The following is a 27,847-nucleotide window of genomic DNA, read 5'->3' as shown; positions in this document are numbered from 1 at the left end:
GGGATATATAAGGAAATTTTGAAAAAAATTAAGAAGAGCTGTGTTTGGATTTGGAAACATGCATGCTGCATTGATCTCTTGTTTTCTTTTTCGGAAACATGCGTGCTGCAATGATCTTTTTTTTTTCCTTTTCTGTATGGGTATATATTACTCAATTACCTTTGCCTAGCTTGTCATCATGGGATAAATGAACCTTTGATGTATGGAGATCAGACACTATTTCTTTTACAACATAATACTTGAACTTGATATAGCCGTTGCGTAATGCCTCAAACAGCTTTGTGCCCATCCTACATGTAGGAGCTCTCTCACGTTCTTCATCATCTATTTAGTCACAAACTTTTATGTAGGTTTTAGCAAATTGATGTCCTCATTTGTTAGGATAAGTTTGAAGTGGCATTCATGAAAGAGCCTATGCTCATAACTATGTCCATGCTCTTTCAATATTCATGAAAATTAAGATTTTGCTCAAGTATCACAAATTTACTAGATTAGCAAAAAAGAAAAGAGAAAGAATAAACCAGAACTGCTGGTGGAGACACCAGTCTGGTGAAAAATGGCCATCACGGTGAGTGCAAAAAATAATTTGTTTGCTAGCCCAATACAATTTGAAAGGCAGCCCATAACCCTTATAGCAGGGTAACCGCTAATAGAAGATCACGGGTGTGTGGGTGGATCTGGCTTCCACCTCCTGAAATTATTGAAGAAATATACCATTAAAATTTCTTTTTTGAGAAGCAGGACGAGCTGTTCCCCATCCTCAACCCTATAACTACCCCATTCCCACCTAGGTCGGAGCCCAACCCCTAGGCAGATTGAGCCACTGCTTGTTAAATGGTGGATTTATATATGCGGTAATTGAAGTGAGCTTTGATGCTCTTCAGAATTGAACCCTGCTCCTCAGCACAAGTGGCAAGGTCTGTGCCACCCAAACTAAGGCTCGGTGGTATCTACCATGATGATATCATCAATGCAAGCTTCCGACATGGCACAGTTTAGAACTTTGCCAAACAGTGCAATAATAGATGATTTGCTACTATTGAAGTTGCATGCATTATGTTTCTTCCATATAGTACAACATACAATTGAGTCCCATTTTTCCAAAGAAATGATCTCCCTTCAGAAGGTTGTATGTAAATAACCTATAGGATGAGTCGACCGTTGAAAATTGTGCCGATGTAGGTTTGGCTTGACATATCGTACCGACACTCAATATGAAATAACATGCTATGTTATATGGCTAAATTTTGTTTGCATGCAAGCTGTTTTTAGTTATTTTTAATGAGAGCTTGACAAGTTAAGAGCACTCAATTTGTTTTTAATATCTCAACCTCCAATAATCTTGCATCCTAAATTAGTCTAAAGGTGTGAGTTGTTGCTTATAAAAGGTCTTCAATATTCATCAATTCATAGATTTCACATCAGATTGAGAGTTGGTTGGCAAAATTCTTAAAGTTGATGAAACATATCTTGACCTTTCAAAGCTTGTAAACATGGGCTAATGCTTATTTGTTGAGGTACTTACTTTTTTCTTATTTCAGGAAGATCTGTACTATCCCCACCCGCTGATACAGGATATAATTTGGGCTTCACTTCATAAAGTTGTCGAACCTGTTCTAATGCATTCGCCTGGTAACATGTTGAGGGAGAAGGCTTTGCATACCGTGATTCAACATATTCATTATGAAGATGAGAATACTCGATATATTTGTATTGGTCCTGTTAACAAGGTAAGCATGAAAGTTTCCACTTGCATCTTTAACCTGTAGACTTAAGAGTTGATTGCTGTGTTCTATTGATAGGTGGTGGTGTATGAGACTTGAAATTCATTACCGGTTATCAAGAAAATGATTATTTGCTAATTTTTATCATCTTATATGAAATGATTCTTTTATGCATGCCGATAAATTTAGGATTTAACACAGACACATACGTGATCAGATCTTGGTATATATCTAGTGCAGGGGGCTTTCTATCATGAGCAAGGTTCCGTCGTCTCGGTACCGACCCTGTACCGGTGCCACATTGGCACCGTGTCGGTACAGTATGGTATGGGTTCTTTTTGGTGTACCGAGTATTGGTATGCCTCTCGTATCGGTACCAGTACGATGCGGTATGGGATGTACCATTTGGTTTGGTTCGGTACGACGAATCTTGATCATGAGTACCTTTGTACTGTCGGCTTGACTCAGCTATTTATGGGGATTTAAAGTGGAACTATCTTATTCTTCTACTGCTCTATGACCTCAAACTCTTCCGTGATGGTGTTTGTTCCTAGTGCAACCTATTATCGATTACTATAGGTGTAGATTGATTTCATAATAATCAATTATGGTGCGATTGATTAGATACTTCAGCAAATACTCATCATCCCAAAAGATCATTATAGAGGTATGTGAATGCAAAATAGAACATGATAGATATCTTATTAATGAAGTTTAATCAATGAAATATAACTAGTGCAGCAAACTGAAAATACCACAATAGAACAATAAAATAAATACTGCCAGTACTCTCAGGTTCCAAGGATGTGATAGATGGCAACGATGGTAATGATGATGGGTGGAGATAATGATTGATGGTCGAAAAAACAAGGGATGGGCAAAAGATGGTGTTAGAACTAGTCGGAGGTCCCTCCAATTCAATGAGAATCTTCTGGCCGCGCTCCCCCAAAGTATTGAGATGAAGGATGACGGGGTCAAGAAGGTGGCTCCAAGAAAAAATAGGTCAAGAAGCAGGATGAAAGTAGAAAAAAAAAGGATCTTTCAGGGCTTCGCCCACGGTGGCACTCACTTTTCTAGGATTTCTTTTTCTTCCCTTCTTTGGCTGTTGTCTTCTCTTTTTATAGGCCGAGTTACTGTTCACATAAATAGTAACCGGGTTGGATTACTATTCATATGAATAGTAACAGGTCGGGTTACTATTCGTTACTATTCACGTGAACAATATTTTTTTTTTCTTTTTTTCTTTTTTTTAACTTCCTCCCTTCTTCCATACATTCAACATGCACAATTGTATTTCCAAGACTATCATCCATCCTCCTTCGTTCTTAGAGATGAGTGATGGCCGTGGGCATTGAAGAAAGGCTAAGGCTCAAGCAATTAAGTATGGTGGTTTTGAGTTGGGTTAGGCTTCCTATCACACCTAGATGGATCTTTTTTTGCTTGGCAATACTAGTACATGACTCAACTGAAAATTCAAGCCAAAAGATGGCTTTAGATGGAAAACACAAAAATAATAAAAAGATATAAACTATGTATAAGATGAAGTTCTGAGACTACATCAATTTCCCCTAGCTGGGAAGAACTCGACTCACGACGAGTAGGCCTCCTGTATGCGCTGCAACAAATCTAGTCTCTGGCGCCTCAACTCCCTCCTTAAAGCAGGATATCTTATATGGTTTATTAATCTTTTGTGTAGGTATCTTTTGTTGGGTTTCCCAGTGCCCTAGGGCGCAGCGGAAGATACGGGATTATAAAATTTTCTTATAAAACCCATTATATGAAACCTTAATAAGCCAAGATCACCTTAATAGTATAACCAAATAATGTAGAAAATATAATCTTGGTATAAAAGAATACCTATCACGCTATATCCAATATATCTGAAGATGTCCTAAGGTGCCCAAATGTTCACCCTCTGATGTTGATCCACACAGGAATGGGTTCAAGACTCTAGCTCCACCAAAACTTGATTCTAATTGTTCAATCCTTCCAAAGAATTTAATTGGTTGATTTTTCTTCACTTGCTTCTTCCTTTCTACCTCTAAAACATTCACTAGCCTTTTTGTCCTAAAGAAGACCCTCTTTTCTTGGGTTAGGACAAAAGAGAGAGGCTTGTAAGAAAGAAGGGATAAGGGAGAGAGAAGGAGAGGCTTTTTCTTGGATGATCTTTAGAACCCCAAGGCACCTCCTTATTTATAAGAGATGGAGGGATGCATCCCATCCACACACCTTATCATGATGAGGCATGTGCCAAGAGAGGCATCCCATCATGATGAGGTGCTAAGGAGAAGGGTGTATCAACTTTTTTCTCACATCTCTCTCTTAAATCCTGATGATCCAAGGGCCCAAATGCAGTGAACCAAAGCCAATGGTCCAGATCTAGGCGCCATCTAATGGTCCAGATCAAGGCATCATCATTCAGGGTGCTATCCAATGGTCCAGAAGCAAGATGCCATCACCGATGGTCCAGATTTAGGCGCTGAGCAACGGTCCAGATCTTTCATCCAGAGAGCCATCCAGTGGTCCAGATTCAGGCGCTGACCAATGGTCCAGATCCTTCATCCAGGAATCCATCCAATGGTCCAGATGAAGGCGCCAAGCAGTGGACCAGATCCTTCATTCAGGAAGCCATCCAATGGTCCAGATGAAGGCGCCAACCAGTGGACCAGATCCTTCATCCAGGGAGTGATCCAATGGTCCAGAAGTGAAGGCCCTATCAAACCCAATCCAATTGGGTTTAACCAACTTAAAGAAAACATTAAACCTAATCAAATCAGGTGTAATTAAAGCCAAATGGGTTCCAACTCTTGGCTAACCCATACTAGGTCATGATCTAATCATATTAGATCAACCTAATCTAAGAATCAGATTCGAATTTAATTTGAATCAGGAGCTAAGGTTTGCAACACATGCTAGCATGTTCATCTTGCAAACATGATCTAATCCAATTAGACCCTTGATTAATTCCCTTGTGTGTGACCTATTGGGTTCCTTATCTTAGCCAGCAGTAGGTGCAGGTGCAAGTTGACCTAGCCTGATTAGAATACCTCTAATCCAATTTAGGTTCAATTTAGTGCTAAACCTGACTTAGCAATCAGAACCTTTCTGATGCTTTGATCTAATCAAACTCTTTGATCTGATCAACCCACAAGACATGATTGACGTCTAGCAACGTATCATGTCTACCCGGAAGATGAGGAATGTATTGGACAAATCCAAACATACCCTTCAGTGGCAAGTTACCGTGCAATTCAATCCCTCAGTCATACTACATCCTGAATAAGTGCATGAGTATGGATCAATATCAAACTCAATCACTTATTCATGTCTCTCTCAATCTTTTATATGATAATTCAAACAATGAAACATTAGAAACTCTTTCTAATATTCATTTTGCTTTGATCAAAGGCTTCTTGAATCATTATAAGATTAGAGTAAGTAGGATGTTACCTTCTCTTACTAGAAGTGACTGATTCCTTGTTGACCTACTCACAATCTTCGTACAAATTCCACCATATCCAGAATACCCCATACACAACGCAATGTCGTAAATGAGGGTAAACCAAAACATAGCTTCAAGTGCACAAGGTACCATGGTGATCTCAGGTCTAAGGATCACTTGCACAACTCCCACTATGAGAACCATCTTTTGATAATTAAGTAAGAATCCATAAGATGTTCTCATGGCTGGTCATTTCAGTGAACTCATTCCTCTAATGAGCACCCACATCTTTGTATTAGTGTCTCACACAAGTGATTGTGAGATCAATCACCCTCTACATCGAGCATACATAAGATGTGCCAGTCTTTCCGGTAATATTGATCCCCGACTCAATATACCAATTTGACTGGAAATATTCTAAATTAGGATTTTAGGTCTCACTGGTATGATCTTATCATAACCCTAAAACCAATGTCCTAATTTATGGGGTTCATCATCCAATAATAAAACAGATAAGTAGCAAATGATGAAACACAATGCCTTTATTGATATATATCGAGTGTCAAAGTACATGATTTGGAGGATTACAAAGAGAAACCCATCAAATGATTGGCTTATAGGGCATCTACTCTTTCAATCTCCCACTTGCACTAAAGCCAATCGCCCTTATATTTTAACCCCATACAATCGAGGTGACGATTGAATTGCTGCTGTGGTAGAGCTTTAGTAAATAGGTCTGCTATATTATTCTTTGTGTCTACTCGTTCAATCTTGATGTCTTGTCTTTCGATTATCTCTCAAACAAGGTGAAAGCGTCTCAAAATGTGCTTGGATCTATGATGAGACCTTGGTTCCTTAGCCTGTGCAACAGCTCCAGTGTTATCGCAATAAACTGGGACTGGTCCGGCAATCTCAGGAACTACACCCAGCTCTGTGATGAACTTCTTCATCCAGACTGCTTCCTTAGCAGCTTCACTAACAGCTATGTATTCTGCCTCAGTAGTTGAGACAGCTACAGTTTGCTGTTTGGAACTCTTCCAACTCACAGCTCCACCATTCAAAGTGAAGATATATCCAGAGATTGACTTGCTATCATCTGGATCAGATTGAAAGCTAGAATCTGAATAGCCTTCTAGTTTCAATTCTGATCATCCATAAATCAGAAAAACATCTCTAGTCCTTCTCAAGTATTTGAGAATGCTTTTCACAATTTTCCAATGATCCTCCCCGGATCTGCCTGAAATTAATATTTCAATGCAGAAATATTTTTTATATTTTTTTAAATGCAGAAAATGAATGCAGAATTTTCTTAAAATGCGTTAAACTAATTTTTCTGTATTTTTAACTCCGAAAATTAAAATTTTTGTAGTTTTAAATGCATAAATATAATTTACTATTTTTTAATCCAGAAAATATATTTCTCTGTTTTGAAGTGCAGAAATTTAATTCTTGAAATTTAAAGTGCAGAAAAAAAAGAATGTTATGATGTAAACACAATAATAAAGATTTTTAGATATGCAGGACCTATTTGCTCTGATACCACTTTGGTGCAACCTATAATCGATTACTACGGGTGTAGATTGATTTCATAATATGTGAACGCAAAACAAAACATGATAGATATCTTATTAATGAAGTCTAATCAATGAAATATAACTAGTGCAACAAACTGAAAATAGCCACAACAGAACAATAAAATAAATACTGCCAGTACTCTCGGGTTTCAAGGATGTGATAGATGGCAACGATGGTAATAATGATGGGTGGAGATAATGATTGATGGTCGAAGAAACGAGGGATGGGCAAAAGATGGTGATAGAACTAGTTGGATAATTACCTCTGCGAGTTTGGTCCCTCTAATCCAATAAGAATCTTCAGGCCGCGCTCCACCAAAGTATCGAGATGAAGGATGACTGGGTCAAGAAGGTGGCTCCAAAAAGAAATAGGTCAAGAAGCAGGATGAAAGTGGAAGGAAAAGGATCTCTCAGGGCTTCGCCCATGGTGACACTCACCTTTGTAGGATTTCTTCTTCTTCCCTTCTTTGGCTGTTGTCTTCTCTTTTTATAGGCGAGTTACTGTTCACGTGAACAGTAATCGGGTCGGGTTACTGTTCACGTGAACAGTAATCGGGTCGGGTTACTGTTCTGTGAACAGTAACAGGTCGGATTACCGTTCACGTGAACAGTGTTTTTTTTCTTTTTTTTCTCTCTTTTTTTTTAACTTCCTCCCTTCTTTCATACATTCAACATGCATAGTTGTATTTCCAAGACTATCATCCATCCTCCTCCGTTCCTAGAGATGAGTGATGGCCGTGGGCATTGAAGAAAGGCTAAGGCTCAAGCAATTAAGTGTGGTAGTTTGGTGTTGGCTTAGGCTTCCTATCACACCTAGGTGGACCTTTTTTTGCTTGGCAGTATTAGTACATGACTCGACTGAAAATCCAAGCCTAAACATGGCTTTGGATGGAAAATACAAAAACAATAAAAAAATATAAACTATGTATAAGATGGAGTTCTGAGACTACATCAGTTCCTAAATTATCAACTCATTAACTGAGGTATCAGAAGACAATCAACTCTTGCATCCTTAATGACAAGAACTCATTCAACTGTTCTAATATATAATGAACCGTGATAACGTTCTTTGCTAGTTCAATTATGTAAGGGATCCTTACCTAAAATTTTCCCTTTCATATACTTGTTTTACATTCCATACTTGTTCATTTAAACTGTTGTAACCATAGGGCTCATAAAATTCATAATATTCTCTTGGATCTTAGCTTTCTCTTGTGAACTTTAAAGTTTCTATACTCTCAGAATATTCATTATTCATTCCTTTTTTTGGTAGTTGAACCCGAATAGGTCTAGATATGAGGCCTTCAGGCCATTACTCCATCCATCAAATGCATAAATTGGCCATCCACTAGACCATGCTATGTTAGCCGGTCATTACAAGTTCTTGAACCAGTACTTGACGCTCTATCTGCCGGTGACCATGAAATTGTGCCGCCACTAACTTCTCATGCTTCATCATGCCATCCTTTGCTATCATTCTATGCCTATCCTGCGCCAATATTTTGCCCCATTGTCATCTGAGACCATCCCACGTGCATCACACAACAATCCCATGCCGTCTTGCCCATCCTGTGTCTTTTTGTATTGTATTGGCATCCTAACTTTTCAAAACCATCTTCAACTTCACAAACACTATCAAAGGAGTTGCACCTGCCTCCCACTTCTCTTAGTGAAATATGGCTGTATAATTTTTATGCCTTTTTGGCTTTTGATAGTAAATTTCATGATCAACTCATGGCCTTTGAGTTGAATTCACAGCCCATAGCATAGTTCAGTTACAGGGTTACCTGCAACCTCATGGTCATGGAGTAGATGCCAGTTAATGCATCATGACAAAGAGTTAATTTAATTCTTATAGATGCAAATAACTTGGGTATGCAAGAGTCACGCTTGTTTTTGACTTGATATGTGGTTAAACTTTGAAGTTTTGACTTACATCCTAGTAAGTTATTATTCGCTCTGAGAATCTTGGAGCTGTGTGCCTCACATCCTAGAAATAGTTATCAGTTGTATGTTGATGCTTCATTATCAGGCTTTTGATCATATGGCATCCTAGAATTGTTCCTGAGTTTGCTAAAGACTCTGTGTTTAATATAAATCATTAGCTATATAAGTGGGAAATCATGATTCTCTATGACATCCATTAGACAATAAAACCTTTACTTCCCTTGGCCTAGATTTCCTTACCCTTTTATGAGGTCCCCTCTCCCTTAAGGTAACTTTTTGAATGTCCGGTAGAAACCGATTTCGCTAAAGAAAAAGCTTTTACTGCAGTTAAATATCCTTTTTTCTTCCAAATATTCCTACGAATATGTTTTTTTGATATAGAAATACGTGAAATCGTCGAATGAAGTTCCTTTGATTTTCCGGTTATTTCATAAGATGATCAAAATTCAGTGTGGTATAAATTTACAATCTATTTAGTGTTTTTCATGTTGTGTTTTCTTTTATCTATATCATGTAGTTATTGTAGCACCAACCACTCATTGCCTGAACTTTAATATATGCAGGTACTAAATATGCTTTCCTGCTGGATTGAAGATCCAAATTCAGAAGCATTCAAGTTGCACCTTCCAAGAGTCTATGATTTTTTGTGGCTTGCAGAAGATGGCATGAAAATGCAGGTTTTAAGATACTATCAAGTGCATTCTCCTTCTATTTGTGCTCATTGGCATCCTTCTTGGTGTCTGCAAGATTTGACTGTACATTGTATCTCCAAGAGCATTGTCTAAGCAGTCAATATTTGTTAAATCTCATTTGCAAAATGCAGGGTTATAATGGCAGCCAATTGTGGGATACAGCTTTCACAGTTCAAGCAATTATCTCAACTGACCTTTCTGAAGAATATGGTCCTACTCTTAAGCGGGCACATGACTACATAAAAGACTCACAGGTTTATACTCTTTAGCAGAATGCCTCTTTTTGATGTGCCTGTTACACTTTCACCAATAATTTTGTGTTTGTATTATTCCACATATTTTTGAAGGTTCTTGAAGACTGCCCTGGTGATCTTAGTTTCTGGTATCGCCACATCTCTAAAGGTGCATGGCCCTTTTCTACAGCAGATCATGGATGGCCCATATCAGATTGCACAGCAGAAGGATTGAAGGTACATCTTACATGTATTGCTTCTGTTGATGCTATTCTTGTTTATACCTTTCCTTCTTGTGCAGGCTTCACTATTGTTGTCGAAGAGCTCTCCAGAAATCGTTGGTGAACCATTATGTGCAGGGCGGATTTATGATGCTGTTAATGTCATTCTTTCCCTTATGGTAACTTGGCCATGAATTGGATATAAATATACTGTAGTATGTTGCATTTCCACCTGCAGAAGCATTGTTCAAGAATTGTAATGTATATATGTGTCGATAGCGTACCAAACTGTGCAAGATTTCCCCACTCCAGACCTTGATATATTCATATAATTAAATAATCTTCAAAGTTACATGTACAATGCAAAAAGTCAAAACCATGTAAATAAGAATTTTATTTTAATATTAGCTTTAGTTGTAATCTGTCTGAACCATAATTCAAAGAGCATTTAAATAATAGTTTTGCTGAATATGGTGTCATTGGCTTATATATGTGCCTAATTCTTAAGACCAAACCTATATAATTTACTAACTCATAAAATATGAGTGGATTGTGCCAACAAATTGGCATGAAATTCCAAGCATGAAATGTATAGGCTTCGGCTGGGAAGTTAGGCATGTTGACACAGATTGAATTAATCAACTTGGCCTAAACTATATTCAAGACGGATTCTGGCTTTGTCTTGGAAATGTGTGCGTCTATACATTTATAGACTCGGCATCTTCAAAAGTTATCTTAAACATGTGCTTCTGCATATCCATGCTCCTATACATGCATGCCTGTGCATTTGTGTTGCTTGTGATGCATGCAAGTTGGGTTAGGCCAAATCTTGGCCTGCATAAGACTTGGGAACCTCTTGGGCCGAAGCACCATCAAACTCAATAGTATATGAACTGTGACCGCCTTATTAAGCATGCCTTTTTGGCCCTGAGCTGGGAATGAGCCAAGGCATGCCTTCTCTGAGGCCCTTCCGAGCCTGTCAATGCTTGTTCTCATAAACATTGTTCTTTTTACTAGTATTTTCTACTCGAGGCTTTCGTTAATATTTGTTCATATCTGCTAGTCTTTTACTATATGCAACAAATCCCTGGTTTTTTGTGTTATCCTTTGTTGGTCTCTTTGTAGAACAGAGATGGTGGTTTTGCAACTTATGAGCTTACAAGATCCTATGCTTGGTTGGAGGTGAGTACTTGTAAATGTATATTTTCCTTGCTTACAGTTCCTCCATAGCATTTTTATCTTGACTTATTTTTGAACTGAGAAGATGCATTTGTATATAATCCCCTAATTCCTTTTCAGCTTCTTGGAAATTTATTCAGATAAAAGTATTTACCTTGCGCATTTGCACGTCTTCCTCTTGTATCTATGCAATCGGTGAATAAGAAAGCACCCTTAATTTTTATAGTCAAGTTTGTGAGGTCTTTTCCTTTTTCAGGGTATCTTTTTGAAGCTAGTACTTTTGATACTCTAGATAGCATCTCCAGGTAAAGGCAGACCATACTTATGAATGTTACTTAGGCCCTGTTTGGGGGAGCTGTTGGTAGTAGAGCTTTTGGAAGTAGAGCTGTCTGAAGCAGAGCGTTTATAAAAAGCTGTTTGCTGTTTGGTAACTACATTTCTAAAGTGCTGTGACACTTTAACATATGTTTGGTAAACAAACTGAGAAAGTACTTTTGTGTGATAAAATGACCATAAAGGACATTACCAGTATTATACAACAGAGCATAATAGAATATAATATGTATTGATACATAAATATATGATATAGTATAATATTAATGTAATGTAATATAATATTATTATAATATAGTACTATAATATTATGTATTATAGAATAATAATTTAATATAATATTAAATTATTTAACATAACATATCAATGTATTATGATATAATGTAATATAATATTATATTTATAGTATAATACAATAATAAATATATAAAATATTATAATTATTAGTGTAAATTAATTTTTCATCATTTTAATGACTATTTATCTCTCTAACAAATTTTCTAACTAGGTGATAAAATTGGTTAACTAATTACTAATATTTTTATTTATTTATTTATTTATTTAGATTAGATTATTTGCCACTCATTATTTTTTCTTTTCTTTTATTTATTTGTTTATTTATTATTTTATTTCATTGAAACATAGAGGGGTCGCTGGCCATGGGTGGTGGCCGGCATGGTGGCTACCACCATGGGCAGCCACGAGCTCCCAAAACAAAAAAAAAAAGAAAAAAAAAGAAGAAGAAGAAGAAGGAACAGAGGCGGCGGCGTTGAGAGGAAAAAGAAGATAGAGAGGGGGAGGGAGAGGATGGGTGAGAGAGGAAGAGGCAGGATGAGGATTTTGGGGGAAAAAAGTGTGATTTAAATGAGGGTATTTTGGTCCAAAAAACAGCTTCCCGACAAAGCTGAAAATAACGTTTTCGAAAAGCTCCAAATTAGAGCTTCTCCCCAAAAGCTGTTTTCAGCTTCCCGCAAAAGCTGAAATAGTTTTCCGAAAATTTTACCAAACACTATTTTTTATCTAAAAGTACTTTTGGAGAGCCAGAAAGTGCTTTTTGGCCCTCCAAAAGCTCTCCCAAACAGGGCCTTATTTGTTTACCAAGATATTGTAGGCGAACTATTGAAATTTTGTTTTCCCGGTGATTTCATGAATTCCCTATGAACCATAAACTCGTGGTTTGAACAAAATCACATGAAGTCCTCCTTGCAAAAAGTACAGAAAAAGTGAGCTTCAAGAATTTATGAAGGATAGATGATATAGTTAATTATAAAAACATAGAGGTGCCGAGGGTGGTGTTACATCCAACAAGAAGACCAGCGATATTTATCCAAATGAGATGGTGCAAATCAAGGACACCCTTAATGGAGATGAATTGTGAAAGTGATTTGGACAATCATGAATTAGTTATAAAAGTGACATTCTGCTTTTGTGTAAGCTGTGTTGTTTGTTATCAGTTAAGGTAGAGATTGTTGATTACACATACATGGTGCTTTCTGCACCAAGTTTCCATTATTATTGGCTTGACTACTAGAATGATAAACATTTGGTGGCATAGGGTTAAATTTTTTTATCATTTTTCAAATTGTTATTAAAATGCAATATAGAAGTGTAATAGATTATATTGTTTGTCAAAACCATCATGGTGCCATTACGATATTGTAACAGCTGTTAGAGAACATATTATTTTGAAAAATAAAGAATCATATTAAATAAGAGGCCTACTTATAAGCTGAGCCTCATTGAGTATCAATACAGATTTTTATCAGTGTGCTAATACTGAGTATATTAAGCTTATTTAGCGTATCACAAAATCTATATCATAATATCGATAGGACTATGACAATTTAATATGGTTTTTCGTTCATTTTAGTAAGTATTTCTTACCAATAATACTAATACTAATATTATTAATATTGTTGCTAAGCTTCGATCTTGGTTCATGCAATTTAAAATAATATCACTATACAAAATTTTATTAATATATGTATATCTATCGATATAAGAAAATAATATATTATTGTAAAATAATAAGATCATGATCGAACCTACGTATAATAAGAAATAGGAAAGTGTTGCATCTAGGGGATATGTAAATGCAATATAGCGAGATCATTGGTGAGTCCGCTTTTACTTTTAAGTAAGATCACGATCATAAAGATATAATTGAAATTAAATAAAATATTAGTTTAATATAATGACTGTGCATGATATGGGCAAGATATAATACTAAGAAAAAGTGTTTTTCATTAATATTAGCATACATTATGCAAATATGATTATTAATAACGTCATTAATTTCTACATTAATTTAGTAGTACTAATGAAAAGTTCTTTATTTAATACGGTTTAATAAGCTCATAAGTTTCTTATTAATGATATCATATTTTTATGTTTTGATAAAAAAACTGTATTAAAATAAGAGCCCTACTTATTATCCAAAATAAAGAGCTTCATTAATAATATTATTACTATGGGTGTCCACGTGGTGAATGGAGATCTATGCATAGGCAGAGCCCCCATGGTAGTATACATATGTTAGGTTTGCTTTTTCATGATTATACTTGAATTCTTTAACAATTGAAATATTAAAATTGTACATATCGCATCTCTTTTGCTCACTTACGGAAACACTTTTCTGGAAATCGGTTTCCCCTTGATGACTAGGATATCAATGCCAGATATTTGCATCACATAGTATGCCAAAGCAATCAAATCTTTAATTCCAAATTACCGCCTACCTACTTCTAGTATTTCCATGCAATTCTTCATAATAGCTGCTGGAAGCAATAGGTATCTTTTTCTGTTTAATCATCCACCCATTTGCATTCTTCTCAAGCACTTTCTGATTTTGGTTAAACTCTCTTGGTTTCTCAAGCATTATAGTTCTTGAGCAGTGGACCTAACCTCATGTATGTCGTTAACAATAAAGAAGCAGCCAGCATGCACCTTAACTATGTTACAAAAAAAATTACTATTCATATTTCACTCAACGACCTTTGGCTTTATGTGCACATCAGGTTACCCCCAATGCTAACCATGTGTGCCCCTCTAATTTATGTCCATAATCTTGAAAAATACAGTAAAACTTACCCCTTAAAATTTTTGACCACTAACAGTCACCAAAATTTCCTCTGTGATATCTTAATGAGCACCTCCTTGTTTATTTATTCACTTTTCTTGAATTTATCTTTATTCTCTACTTAAATCCACAGATTACATTCTAGAAATCCAAATCATTCTTGGGTGACTGAGAACTTTGGGTCAATCTTCGATAGAACTGGAATTGGAAAGTCACTCCTTGTTCATGAGATGTATTTTCCTGGAAAGAGATTGGCCATGTTCTAAAAATCTTGAATATAAAGAAAAGAAGTTTGAATTTTTGTCCCATACTTTTCTGCTGGAACATAAAGAAAGCACCAATTAGCAAATTCAAGTATTACATTAACTAATATTTTTATTCTAAAAACTGTTGCATGCATGATACTCTACATCGCATAGAGGGATTTCATAAAATGTCCCCATATGGAAGGATACTTTGAGGAACTACATTCATAATAGTGAAGACTGTATCCATGTAACATGAAGCTCTGTTTCTTTTAAAAGAATTATTGAAATTCGAACTAGATACTGGAGCACAAAATCCTTTTGTCAACCAACTTGAGAGCCTTGGGTGGCCCTTGAAGTTACACTTTCTAGGTTAGCTAAGCACATTATTGCTTCTAGCAATTTGTTATTTGCTCATCTTTTCTTCTTGCAACATTCTTGAGATGTACACTGAAATGCTTCTTTTTTCTAATTAGATTATCAATCCTGCTGAAACTTTTGGGGACATTGTTATCGATTATCCGTAAGATTCCAATACTTAGGTTCTTTTAGAAGAGTCTTTTTTCTCTATTACCATCTCTTCAGACAATATTTAACAAGATATGGTTGTCATGCAGATATGTTGAATGTACTTCAGCTGCAATACAGGCACTGTCATCATTTAAAAAATTATACCCTGGACATCGCAGAGATGATATAGAAAATTGCATTAGAAAAGCATCTAACTTCATTGAAATGATTCAGCAACCTGATGGATCATGGTTTGTCCATAGTGCCTCCTATTCGCATCAAAATTCTGTCTCATGGCACCATCACCTGCACATATTTCTGCCTTGCTACCTCATCCGTGACAGCCCACAATAATGCTTCCAATGTTGTTGAAAGACAGCTTAGAATTCATTAAATTTTTGAGTTGGGTTGCCTGCTAACATTATTTTTCTGCAGGTATGGCTCTTGGGCAGTTTGCTTCACATATGGCACATGGTTTGGAGTAAAGGGATTAATTGCTGCTGGAAGGACCTACCAGAACAGCCCTTGCATCCGTAAAGCATGTCAATTTCTGTTGTCAAAACAACTGGCATCAGGTGGTTGGGGAGAAAGCTATCTTTCATGTCAAAACAAAGTAATTATTTCCAACAAGATGTACTCCGGATTTTTTTATTTTTTATTTTCATTGTTGTGCAGGAGTCTGCCATATTATAGTATATCAACGCAGATAGTGGTGTTGCTTCTTCCACTTTTTTGAATGAAGCTTTTCTATATGTTATATCCACATTAATTTATAGCTGAGAAGTTCCTGATTTTAAAAAGGAAACATAAGTTATCTGGTTGAATTTTTTGAACAGAATTAAGACAGTCTAATGTGAATGTTTGAGTTTATATTTCTTTTCTCCATCACGTATACAGAGGAGTTTCAAATGTTGAACTTTACTTCACTAATAAATTTGACATTTTATAGTTCTTTGGTGGGAGAATCTGATAATCTTGGTAGTTTGCCTGACCCCAAGAAAACTGTATATGTTATGCCAACATCATGTACTTTCCCAATTTTGCTGTGAAAGCCTTTCTGCTTGGTGAACTGTGGTGAACTGAAAGGCCAATGCTTTATTTGTATTGTTATAGTGACAGTTGAACAAACTTCTTATCATGCAGCATTAATGGTATTACAGTTAATGTACCTCTCCTCTGCACCTGCATGGAAGAGCTGTATCCAAACTGCAAGATGATGTTACACTGACTAAATAAGTAAAATTTAGATTTTGATATTCCTCCTCTTCCATGATCATATGACTAATCCTATGTTTGCATGTTCAGATTATAAGAGATTTTTATGTCAGAAGCTTCATGGTACTAGACATTGTTAATTCTTGTTGGGCACATCATAATTCCTTTCAGAGATTTTTTTTCCTTTTCTTCACATTCTCTTGTAACTCATAAGTTGCATTTCTAACAGGCATCATCTTAACACCCAACCATTTCCTCATCTTGTCTCTAGCTATCTTTTGTATGCAGGTTGATAATTTGCATATCAGTTTATGCTTTTAAGTGAGCGTTATATTAGCAAATCCTTATTGAACTTTGGTGTTGTAAAGGCCCATAAGGATAGTTCTGTTCTCCTACTTTATCTTTCTTTTGAGTTCCAAAAATGTTATTCCTATGCAGTGTCACCTTCTTTTTCTTATTTTTGAGTAACTTGCTAATCTGACTTCCAGCTTTTTATGAGCTGTTTCTGTTAAATGTGTTCTCACTAGCTTATTTTATCTACTGGCGATGGCAAAGCAAGAATGATAAGGGAAACACATTTAAGCAAGTCAACGTATGGGTCTCAATTAAGACTTTGGCCTTGGTATCTTTTCTTTAGTTTTTTTATCTTGACCAAAGTCATTGTAGCACTTGCCTACACCCCTTTGTTCGTGAATTGGCCTTCCCCTCACAGTTTAGGACTTTCTGCATGACCCTCTTATCAAGCTAGCATCAGCCATTCTCATACAGAAAAGTACAGATAGAATAGGCGTTGAGTGAATAGGAAACTCTCCCACTAAGGCGTTATGAGTGATATCAATACCTCAGCAATCCTTGTGTACAAGAGTTGTGGGTTACAGCTGCGTGCCAAGTATTCAATGTGCGGAAAACTTGGAGGCCTTTCCGCACAATCTTCTAATCTTCTCCTGCTTAAATTTTCCTAGTCTTCTTGCAAGAAATATCTAGAACGTCCTATCATTTAGGGATCCTCGAAAGGATGCTGAAAAGCTTAAGCTCTTCCAATGGAACTGCCTTCTCAAAGAGACTTCAGTTATGAGGAAACATTCATTTCTTTGATAAAACTTAGTGGGTCAAAAGCTTGAAGCTCGGTTTACATTTCCAATTTTCTAAATTATTTTGCTATGACCTTAATTATCCTACAATGAAATAAAGTTAGAGTTTGCATGTCTACCTGTTTTGCGTGCAATAAAGTTATCAAGTCCTCTTCATGATACAAGCTTAATTATCCTACAATGCAATTATAGCATTTTTACTAAATTTTCTACTACAGACAGTTGGTTTGCCAGTTGCTATCTCATGAATTTTTAATGCCAATCTGGCTGGATTTAGCCTTAGAGTATATACTTACTTCTGCTTCAAATAAAGTCAATAATAGTCTGTGATTTGGCTCTCTTGAATCATTCATTTTGGAACTTAACTTTTTTCTGTTAAATGTGTTCTCACTAGCTTATTTTATCTACTGAGGATGGCAAAGCAAGAATGATAAGGGAAACACATTTAAGCATGTCAACGTATGGGTCTCAGTTAAGACTTTGGCTTTGGTATCTTTTATTTAGCTTTTCCTTGTGACCAAAGTCATTGTAGCACTTGCCTACACCCCTTTGTTCATGAATTGGCCTTCCCCTCACAGCTTAGGACTTTCTGTATGACCCTCTTATCAAGCTAAAGCGTCAGCCATTCTCATACACAAACGTACAGATAGAATAGGCGTTGAGTGAGTAGGAAACTCTCGCACTAAGGGGTTATGAGTGATATCGATACCTCAGCAATTCTTGTGTACAAGCGTGGTAGGTTAGAGGCTTACAGTTGAGTGCCAAGTATTCAATGTGCGGAAAACTTGGAGGCCTTTCCACACAATCTTCTAATCTTCTCCTGCTTATATTTTCCTAGTCTTCTTGCAAGAAATATCTAGAACGTCCTATCATTTAGGGATCCTCAAAAAGATGCTGAAAAGCTTAAGCTCTTCCAATGAAACTGCCTGCTTAAAGAGATTTCAGTTACAAGGAAAGGATCATTTCTTTGATAAAACTTAGTGGGTCAAAAGCTTGAAGCTCGGTTTACATTTCCAATTTTCTAAATTATTTTGCTATGACCTTAATTATCCGACAATGCAATAAAGTTAGAGTTTGGCATGCAATAAAGTTATCAAGTCCTCTTCATGATGCAAGCTTAATTATCCTACAATGCAATTATAACGTTTTTACTAAATTTTCTACTACAAACAGTTGGTTTGCCAGTTGCTATCTCATGAATTTTTAATGCCAATCTGGTTGGATTTAGCCTCAGAGTATATACTTATATCTGCTTCAAATAAAGTCATTAATAGTCTGTGATTTGGTTCTCTTGAATCATTCATTTTGGAAACTCAACTTTTTTCTCATAAACAGGTGTATTCAAATCTTGAGGGCAACCGATGTCATGCAGTGAACACTGCATGGGCCATGTTAGCTCTAATTGATGCTGGACAGGTCCGTTTTTTATGAACTGATTAATATTCATGATTATTGATTTGTCATGACGACGCATTAAAGTCATGTCAAAATGCACCATGTTTGTTTAAATATCTGAATGTGACAAAAGATACAATAGGCATGAATATGACGGAGATGTGCCTTGATATGTCTTGGCTTAATAGTGTCCAACATTAAACTATGCACTGAAAATAATAGAATACATATCGATGCAGTTATGTCTCAGATTACTTTTGCCTAATGCTAAGCTATGCACCAAGATACACTGTGTTCATACTGATGCAGTTGATGATTAATTATAATGTTGTTTTTCCATTTTTTTCAAATATTAATTTCCTTAACCAACATCTTAAATATTCTGATTGCCACATCAGACACATAACATCTCTTACTTCCATTAGGTGATGTCCACTCTCAACACAGACTTGTTAGGATTAGATTTCACAATAACTCATTAGACAACTAGGACCTTCCAAATGGAGCAGTTTTATTCACGGCTTCAGAAACCACCACAAGAGGGTGATGGTACCATCAGTGCCATACCGTTTCAATGTGAAATCGGTACTTGTACAGGTGTCGGGATGCAAAAATCCTGTATACCAGTTTGTACCAACCATATTGTTGTATACTGATGGTATTAGACTGACCTTATTGATGTGTACCAATTTTTTTTCATTATTTTTGACGCTATTAGTTTCTATATGTACTGTCTGTACTGGTACAATACCTGTACCGTACAGTTCCGATGGAAAGATGGTACAAAGTTTGGTACTGGATATTAAAACATTGGTTTATTAGTAATTATGCTTTGAGATCTTTAAGACAGCAATTGTATGGATGCTGTGTCATCGCATATTTCTAGATATTTCTGGAGGAAATTAAAAAAACACCCAAATGGAATGAAATACTGATGTTAAGATTGGCCATCTTGTTGTACAAGAACCTGAGGTACGTTAAATAAAGTGAAGTTTCAAACTAAAGCCCAAAGATTTCAACTTTTTGCCACTACGAGATGGATATTGTAATCAGTTCTTCCATCAAAATGTACTGAAAATAACAAGAATGTGATTGTGGAAGGTGACTTGATGAGGTATGTCATGATGTTTAAAACAATAATTTTTTATGCAGTATTAATAGGGTTCATATGGGTTTATCAATGACATTCAACTTCAAGTTCAACCTAAATTATACTATATAACTGACAATCAGTCAGAGGGATATTTTGGTTTATAAACTATTCAGATCTTCATTGTTCATTTGATGCATGCTCTACTTCTGAAGAGTATCTTGCTCTGGAAGATGTTGAAATTTCCATATCATGCTCATCTGAAGTATGCTGCGTATATCTTATCTCTTTTTAATATTGAAAATGCAAGGGCATTTTATAATGCTGATACTGTTGGCAACAATGGGCAATGTAATTAATTGTACTACATTTACCTTTGTCTATCTGAGAAATGTTGATATAGCAAGACTAAAAACTACAATTTATCAACAGAGGTTATGCATTGTCAGCATCAGTATGATTCTATTTACCTGACTTACCTCCAAATCACGGTCTGCTGTGCCTGTACCAGCACCATACCGGTTGTCTAGTGGCACGAGTCAGTACAGGCCCGTGTCGTGCCGTGCCGAGCCTGTACTGACACAACAGAGGAGGCAGGAAAGATAGGATGCCGGCGGAGGGCCGATACCCGGGCAGGAGGCAGAGGTCGTGATCGGGCAGGGATCTGGCCGCTAAAAAATTTCGCAATTTTTAAGTGAAGTCGACAAACGATTTTTAAGTGAAGTCGGCAAATCGTTTGCCGACTTCACTTAAATATCGTGAAATTAAAAAAAGTTATTTAACAAAAAATTAAGTGAAGTCGGCAATGGGTTTGCTGACTTCAACTTAAAATGCAAAAATAAAACGGCCCCCTCCGGGCCTCGGAGGTGGAGCCCCGCCTTTGCGTCTCCTCGGCCTCCATCAACCGGCCCCGGGCCGGCCTCTCTTCCTCTCCCTCCCTCCCTGTCTCCCTCTCTCTCTTTTGCTCTTTTTCCTTCTCCTCTCCCTCCGACGACGATGTCTCGGTTTGGTTACCGAAATCGTCCTGGTCTGCCACTGGTACGGCTTAGGATGTCCCATACCGGACGGTTCTGCCGACCATGCTCCAAATGCTATTTAACATGGCATTTTCTTTGACTACTTGTCCAGCTATTCACAAACCTATCGATATATATAGAAAGAAAACTCTCTTTTGAGAATATTTATATGAATTCTGTAGAATCACATCTTGAGACTCAATTACTAGCCTGGCTATGTCTAGTGATGGTGGCTATTGGAATGAAGATGTTGTTTATATCAAATAATCTTGATATTGGTGCTTTTATTATGGTCCTCTGATAGAACTATCAGACCACTAACACAAAAAAGAAAACTTTCTAAGCCATGTTTTCCACCCAATATGATTCTTCATATCCTTTGAATGATATTCACACTTGTGTTTTACCTAATTTGCTAAGTTGCTATCTTATTGTAAATTAGTATGAAAGAAGTAACAAAATGCTCATAATAAAGTATGATCTAATATGAAATAAGCAATTTCAAGATATTTGTAGCAGATATTTCAGTCAATTACCATATGTACTACAAAATTTGTAGCAACCAAAATTTGTAGCTTTTATTACCATTTGTAGCAACCAAAATTTAGGTTTGTTCTAATACTGAAATCAGTATCTGAGATTATGAATACTCTCGTTTTTCTTCATGCAAACCTAAAATTTAATAGAAAGAGTAAACCATGAAGCAAAGTTGGGTGGGAATCAAGTCAATGAAATTAGTTACTACAATTTGTTGCAATATGCTGATATTAACTAGAATCTTGAGCAAGGTACATCATTTCGGTACCGGACCCCTTACCGATGCCACACTGTCATTGTCTGTACAGTACGGTTAATGTGGTCGGTTCGGCATACCGAGTATCAGTATACCTTTCGTACCATATACCGGTTCTGAACCGGTATAGTATGGATGCCCCGTACCGTCTGGTTCAGTACGGTACTGTGAACCTTGATCTTGAGACTGAATTACAAAGGTCCTGTTTGGGAGAGCTGTTGGCAGTAGAGCTTTTGGAAGTAGAGCCATTGAAGGTAGAGCTTTTATAAAAAGCTGTTTGCTGTTTGGTAATTACATTTTTAAAGTGCTATGCCATTTCAACATGCGTTTGTTAAACAAATTGAGAAAGTACTTTTGGTATGACAAGATGACCATAAAGGATATTACAAAGTATTATACAATAAAGCATAATAAAATAAAATATGTATTAATACATGAATATATAATATAGTATAATATTATTGTAATGTAATATAATATCATAATATAGTAATATAATATTGTATACTATAGCATAATAATTTAATATAATATTAAATTATTTAACATAGCATATCAATGTATTATGATATAATGTAATATAATATTATATTTATAGTATAATATAATAATAAATGTATAAAATATTATAATTATTAGTGTAAATTAATTTTTTGCCCTTCTGATGACCATTTTTCTCTCTAACAAATTTTCTAGCTAGGTGATAAAATTGGTTAAACAATTACTAATATTTTTATTTATTTTTTCTTTTTTTTCTTCTTTTATTTTTCTTTTATTCCTTTTCTTTTCTCTGTCTTCTCTTCTTTCTTCTTTCTTTCTGAAGCTCCCCTCTTTACTTCCTTCTTCTCTTCCCCTCGCCCTTCTTCCTCCCTTGCCCCACTTCTCCCGCGTAGTCATGGAAGGGGCGATCAAGCTCCCGGGAGGGCCGTCCGAGGCCGACGGTGCGACGACGGGAGGGTGGGTGGCGAAGCCGAAGACGAGGGTGAGGGCATGGATGGAGTGGACGGAGTGGCCCAGGGCGGTAGGGAGAAAGGAGGTGGCTTTGAGGAGGGGGGGCGAAGGAGAGGCGGTCGGAGGAGAGGGAGCGACAGAGGATGGAGAAGAGGTGGAGGGCGTCGGGGGCGGCAGCGGGGGAGAGGGAGAGGGCCTTGAGGGTGGCATTGAAGAGGGGGAGGGAGGGGGATGGGTAGGAGAGGAAGAGGTGGCGAGATAGAGTGTTTTGGAAGGAAAAAGAAACTTTTAAATGGGGATATTTTGGTCAAAAAAATAGCTTTCCGACGCGGCCTAAAAGTGCTTTTTCAGAAAACTCCAAAATAGAGCTTCTCCTAAAAAGCTGATTTCAACTTTTTGGAAAAGCTAAAACAGCTTTCTGAAATTTTTACCAAACATTCGTTTTTATCTAAAAGTACTTTTGGAGGGCCAGAAAGTATTTTTGGGCCCTCCAAAAGCTCCCCCATATAGGGCCTAAATGGTTTGGCTATAAATTGTAATGGTAGCCTTTGAACTAGAGGCTTTTTTCATGGCAAGATATCCTTGATATTGGCACTCTACTTTGGGCCTCTGGTAGGATCATGAGATTATTAACATACCAAAGAAATTTCTTAATAACATGTTGTCATGCCTTGAGCCCAAGGTGCGACAAATGCCACACGCCCGCATGGCGGACCGTACAGACGTGCAAGGCAACTGATCATATCAAAGTTATTGCAGATGCTTAAAATTTACTTAAACATTTATATACATTGAAAACAATTTTACAAAGTTTCAAAGTAGCATATGTCAACATAATTCAAGTATTTCAGCTAGTCTAATCAAAATTCTGATTTGAGCAAAATCTTCGAAAAATCTATCGCGCTCCCCAATCCTGTGCGATCAAGCCTCTGGATCTGAAAAAATAGACAAAATAGGATAATGAGCTACACTAACTCAGTAAGTAATATAATACCCCAATGTGTGGCTAAAGCATATCAGATATTTAATCAAAGCACAAAATAATGACTGAAAATTAAGTCACAAATAAGCATATATCTTTTTTAAAAAAAATTATTATCATTTTCACAAAAACTCTGATATCAGACTTCCAACATTAATAGGCTACGACCACGTAACCCAATGACATGGGTTGCATAAGTGCCAAAAACCACTATTATTAACCACCGGTGGCAACGGTGTCCAAAAATCACTATTCTAATCACCGGTGGCAACGGTGTCCAAAAACTACTATTCTAATCACCGGTGGCAATGGTGTCGAAACTAGTCTCTCACAGATACAAGTTGACACAGCTAACGAATAATTTCCATTGGCGGGGCCAGAACATAACTATGCTGGGAATACATACATACAAAATAGATAACTTGTCCAGTCAAATTTTACATATTTCATAGCATATAACAAAATTTTCAAATGGTATTTAATATGCTCGACCCATTTTACTAAGTACAAAACATATCTCAAAATTTAATCCACTGATAATTAATCTATCAAATAATTTGGAAAACACACTTTGAAGTATAGTTACTTACCTCTTTTCGCTTAAATTTCACTTCACACAAACGGGTCAGGTGCACCTATTTAAATATCATTAGAATATAATTAATTTCTTTATTAATCTCAGAGCTAAGCAAAATCAAAAATACTATTGGACATGGTCCAACAGGGTCCCACACGACTGAACTGAGCCCAAGTTGGGCCCACAATAGGTATGGCTCAAATAGGATCCAACAAGGCAGGACTGGGACCAAGTGGGGCCCACAAAGGGTACGGCCCAATTGGGCCCAACATGGCTGAACTGGGCCCAAGTTAGGCCCGCAATGAATAGAGCCCAAGCTTGGCCTAGTTCAGCCCATGATGGGCCTTCTCTTCTTTTTTTTCTTTTCTTTTCTCTCTTTTCTTTTTCTTCTTTTTTCATTTCTTCTTTTCTTTTCTTTTCCTTTTTCTTTTCTTCTTTTCTTTTTTTTCTTTTCTTTTCTTTTTCTTTTCTTCTTTTTCTTTTCTTTCCCGAAGCTTTCTCTCCTCCCATCTTTCTTCCTTCTCTTCTTCCTCTCACCTTCCCCCTCTTCTCCTGTGAACACAAGGGGAGGAAGATCCCAAGCCAGGGTGCTCGGGAGAAGAGCCCATGGCGGAAAGGGAGCTCGTGAGGGGAACGGCCCGAGGCCGCCGGCGCCTGCGCCCCGGCCTTCTCCTCCTCTTTACCGCGAACACAAGAAAGTGGTCCCTCACCGGAGTGCTTGGGAGGGCCAGGCCGAGACCGGCGGTGCCCGCGGCGGCCAACCCTCACCTTCTTCCTGCGGAGGAGACATGTGCACGAGTGAGTCCCCCCTTCCTTCCTCTCTCTCTCTCTCTCTCTCTCTCTGTTATCCCGAGTAAATCGGGAGGAAGAAAAACACGGGAAAAGAAACGAGGGGGTTGGGAGGCTCACCTAGTTCCGAGGAGGAGTCACGAGTACCTTCTCTGGCGACACAAACGTCCGTTCAGGGAGCCCTGTGTCTGAGGAAGGAGGAGAACAGTGAGGGAGGAACAGTGACATGGGGTCAGAAAATAGAAGGGTTCTGGAGGGTTCGACGACTGAGCCACTGTACATCAATTTCTGCCCCCCCCCCCTCCCCCCTCGAAGCAATGGGTAGTGGCCTCCAGATGGGCTGCCGACTTTGGTCCAGGTTGGCCCATCTGGCGGCCAATACTCACACATGTCCTCCCTCTAACAAAATTCTTCATATCCTTAGAAATGATGTTGCACGCTATTTGTTGGAGACTTTTGTGGTTTAATACAAAACAAATTATTTACGTAGGATTTCGTCATGACATGTGATTGCACGGATGTTGATACATGCTCTTCCTTCTCTGGACCCATCTTGGGCAAAGCAGTAGGTTTGAACCCAAGGCCTCTCATTCAGAGAGAAGGGTGCCAACGAGCTGAGCGAACACATGTTGGCAAATCAAGAGGAGGTTATTCAATTAACTGCAAGGGTGGAACATCTCTTCATCATTCTCCAAGTGTGATATTAATGTATTACTAATCTCTTATATCTCAATGAATCGAAGCTAACAATTGGATGAATTGAAGTTTAGTTTGATTTGAATATTTCAAATTTATAAAAGGAGGTTTCTTAATTGAACCTCTGGCAAACAAAATTCACTGGAAAGAGTGAATTATGATACTTGAATGAAACTTGAATGAAGCGAGTAGATCAAATAGGTAACCATGACTTGTTGCAAAGATTCTTGCAATTTAATTGCACAATGAGTCATAATTATAAAAGATTAGCAGAAGAATTCCTTTTAAATGTCATGCTTGGTAGGAGCATATCAGTGGCAGTGAGGATGATCTGATGTTGGATTCTTCATGTTTTGGCGCCGTCGATGTCAGTCATTTGATAAAGCTTCTTGTCCAGCTGTTGAAACAAAAAGAAGAAGAAACTCCAAAATGGGATATGAATATTAGATGCTATCAATAAGCACATTCAAAGATTAATTAAAAAAATTCTAGATGGTTGAAGATTTTTTTTTTGAGATGACTGGTCAAATTGCTTCTAACGTGTAAATTTGTTGTGCTATATCTGGAACAGGCTGAGAGAGACCCAGAACCTTTGCACCGAGCAGCGAAGGTGTTGATTAATATGCAAATGGAGAGTGGCGAGTTTCCACAACAAGTAAGTCACAGCTAATTTCAGCAAACTATGAAATGTCACTCTAACCCACGATTTGTTGAAGCTTGACTTACAGCTTGAAAAAGAGCTCATAGTTTTGCACATGTTAAGCAATTTATAAAAAAACCTGAAAAATGTGGACTATTTCTAACATTATGGATTTTCAAAAGAGAGTAATATATATCTTCTACTATTGATCCATTATTATCTGCAAGTTTATTTTGTCCATTGAAAGGCTTTCAGGTTTCAGGAGAGATTTCTCTCTTTCTTCATATAATGACTGATAAGTTCAATGCCAAATCAGATTATATTTTCCCTACATTACATTGTCCTGTGCTGAGTTTCATCTTCATTTTTGTTTTCTTTTATGATGCCCCAACATAGTCGAATTAATTAACAAAACAGATCTCAATAGAAAAAGGTAACTCGACCTGACTTGCTCTAATATTCCTTGTAAGCTGAACTCCAAGTAGGAAACAATAGAGGCACAAAATGGTGCATCTTGTGTTATGTGTATTAGATGGATATGCACATTAAAATTTCTAAATATTGGGTACTTTCTTTTCCTAATGCTTGCCTTTGTTTATGTGCGTCTGGTTTTTTTCCCTTAATGCTTGCCTTTGTTTACCTATCTGTTTTTTACAGGAAATTATGGGAGTCTTCAACAGAAACTGCATGATTAGTTATTCACAGTACCGAAACATATTTCCAATATGGGCTCTTGGGGAATATCGCTGCCGAGTCCTGCTGACCAAGAAAAACTGAATGCTAATCTCTTCTGCCATATTGCAATCCTTGGTCAGAATGTTGATGTTTTTTCCCTCAATCAAAGTATTCAGAAATGCAGATCTTACTGCTTTACCGGTCATAGAAGAATGTCTTGCGTGACTGTTAGACTAATCTTTGGCCTTTTGTTTGCATAAAGTGACTGATGAAAGACTTAATCTATATGATTGTGCCGGTCAGCCCAAGCATTTTACTATTGCACCAAGCTATGTTTCCTATTGCGACAGCATCGGACAATCAAATATTACGTATTTATTTTTTCTTATTTTTTATATTTTGTTGACTGATAAATGCATATGATTCTTGTAGTGGAAAGGTTGCTCATGCTTTCTCAACCTGTTAATTGTGTGTTAAAAAACGGGAAGTAATGTAAACAATGTGCTCTATATTTAAACCTAGTTTTCAGTGATCTTGAATGTGTGCAAGGGCCTGCTCAGATTGTAAACCATGGGTGAGTTTCTAGCTTGTAAACCATGGCTGAGTTTTTAAATTGGTACTAAAAATTAGCATATCATTTGCCAAACGAGTAATAGCATTTTTCTATTATTAAATTTTCTATATTACATATTTATCAGATTTATTTATTTTATAGCTATTAGCAAGCACAATTTGATCAAATTTTTGATGTCACGAAT

The 27,847-nt window shown here is 37.0% G+C and overlaps 1 protein-coding gene across 4 annotated transcripts in view; it reads left to right on the top strand.

The window, feature by feature from the left end:
- The window catches only part of LOC103712248 (cycloartenol synthase-like), a 32,169-nt gene extending 4,548 nt beyond the window's left edge, over positions 1-27,621 (top strand). For all 4 annotated transcript variants that reach the window (XM_039129785.1, XM_039129786.1, XM_039129787.1 and 1 more), the window contains exons 8-19: positions 1,542-1,730; positions 9,251-9,364; positions 9,511-9,633; positions 9,727-9,849; positions 9,914-10,012; positions 10,959-11,015; positions 15,146-15,192; positions 15,287-15,430; positions 15,615-15,792; positions 18,821-18,901; positions 26,346-26,429; positions 27,072-27,621. In XM_039129785.1, coding sequence (XP_038985713.1) covers positions 1,542-1,730; positions 9,251-9,364; positions 9,511-9,633; positions 9,727-9,849; positions 9,914-10,012; positions 10,959-11,015; positions 15,146-15,192; positions 15,287-15,430; positions 15,615-15,792; positions 18,821-18,901; positions 26,346-26,429; positions 27,072-27,191 — 1,359 coding nt within the window. In that variant the 3' untranslated portion in view covers positions 27,192-27,621. The remainder of the gene's footprint in view (positions 1-1,541; positions 1,731-9,250; positions 9,365-9,510; positions 9,634-9,726; positions 9,850-9,913; positions 10,013-10,958; positions 11,016-15,145; positions 15,193-15,286; positions 15,431-15,614; positions 15,793-18,820; positions 18,902-26,345; positions 26,430-27,071) is intronic.
- The last annotated feature ends 226 nt before the right edge of the window (positions 27,622-27,847 follow it).

Source organism: Phoenix dactylifera, chromosome 9 (genome assembly GCF_009389715.1).
Source record: "Phoenix dactylifera cultivar Barhee BC4 chromosome 9, palm_55x_up_171113_PBpolish2nd_filt_p, whole genome shotgun sequence".
In the NCBI taxonomy this organism is placed as follows: Eukaryota; Viridiplantae; Streptophyta; class Magnoliopsida; order Arecales; family Arecaceae; genus Phoenix; species Phoenix dactylifera.
The sequence above is the reverse complement of the archived record's forward strand: the minus strand, read 5'-3'. Positions and strand labels throughout refer to the sequence as shown.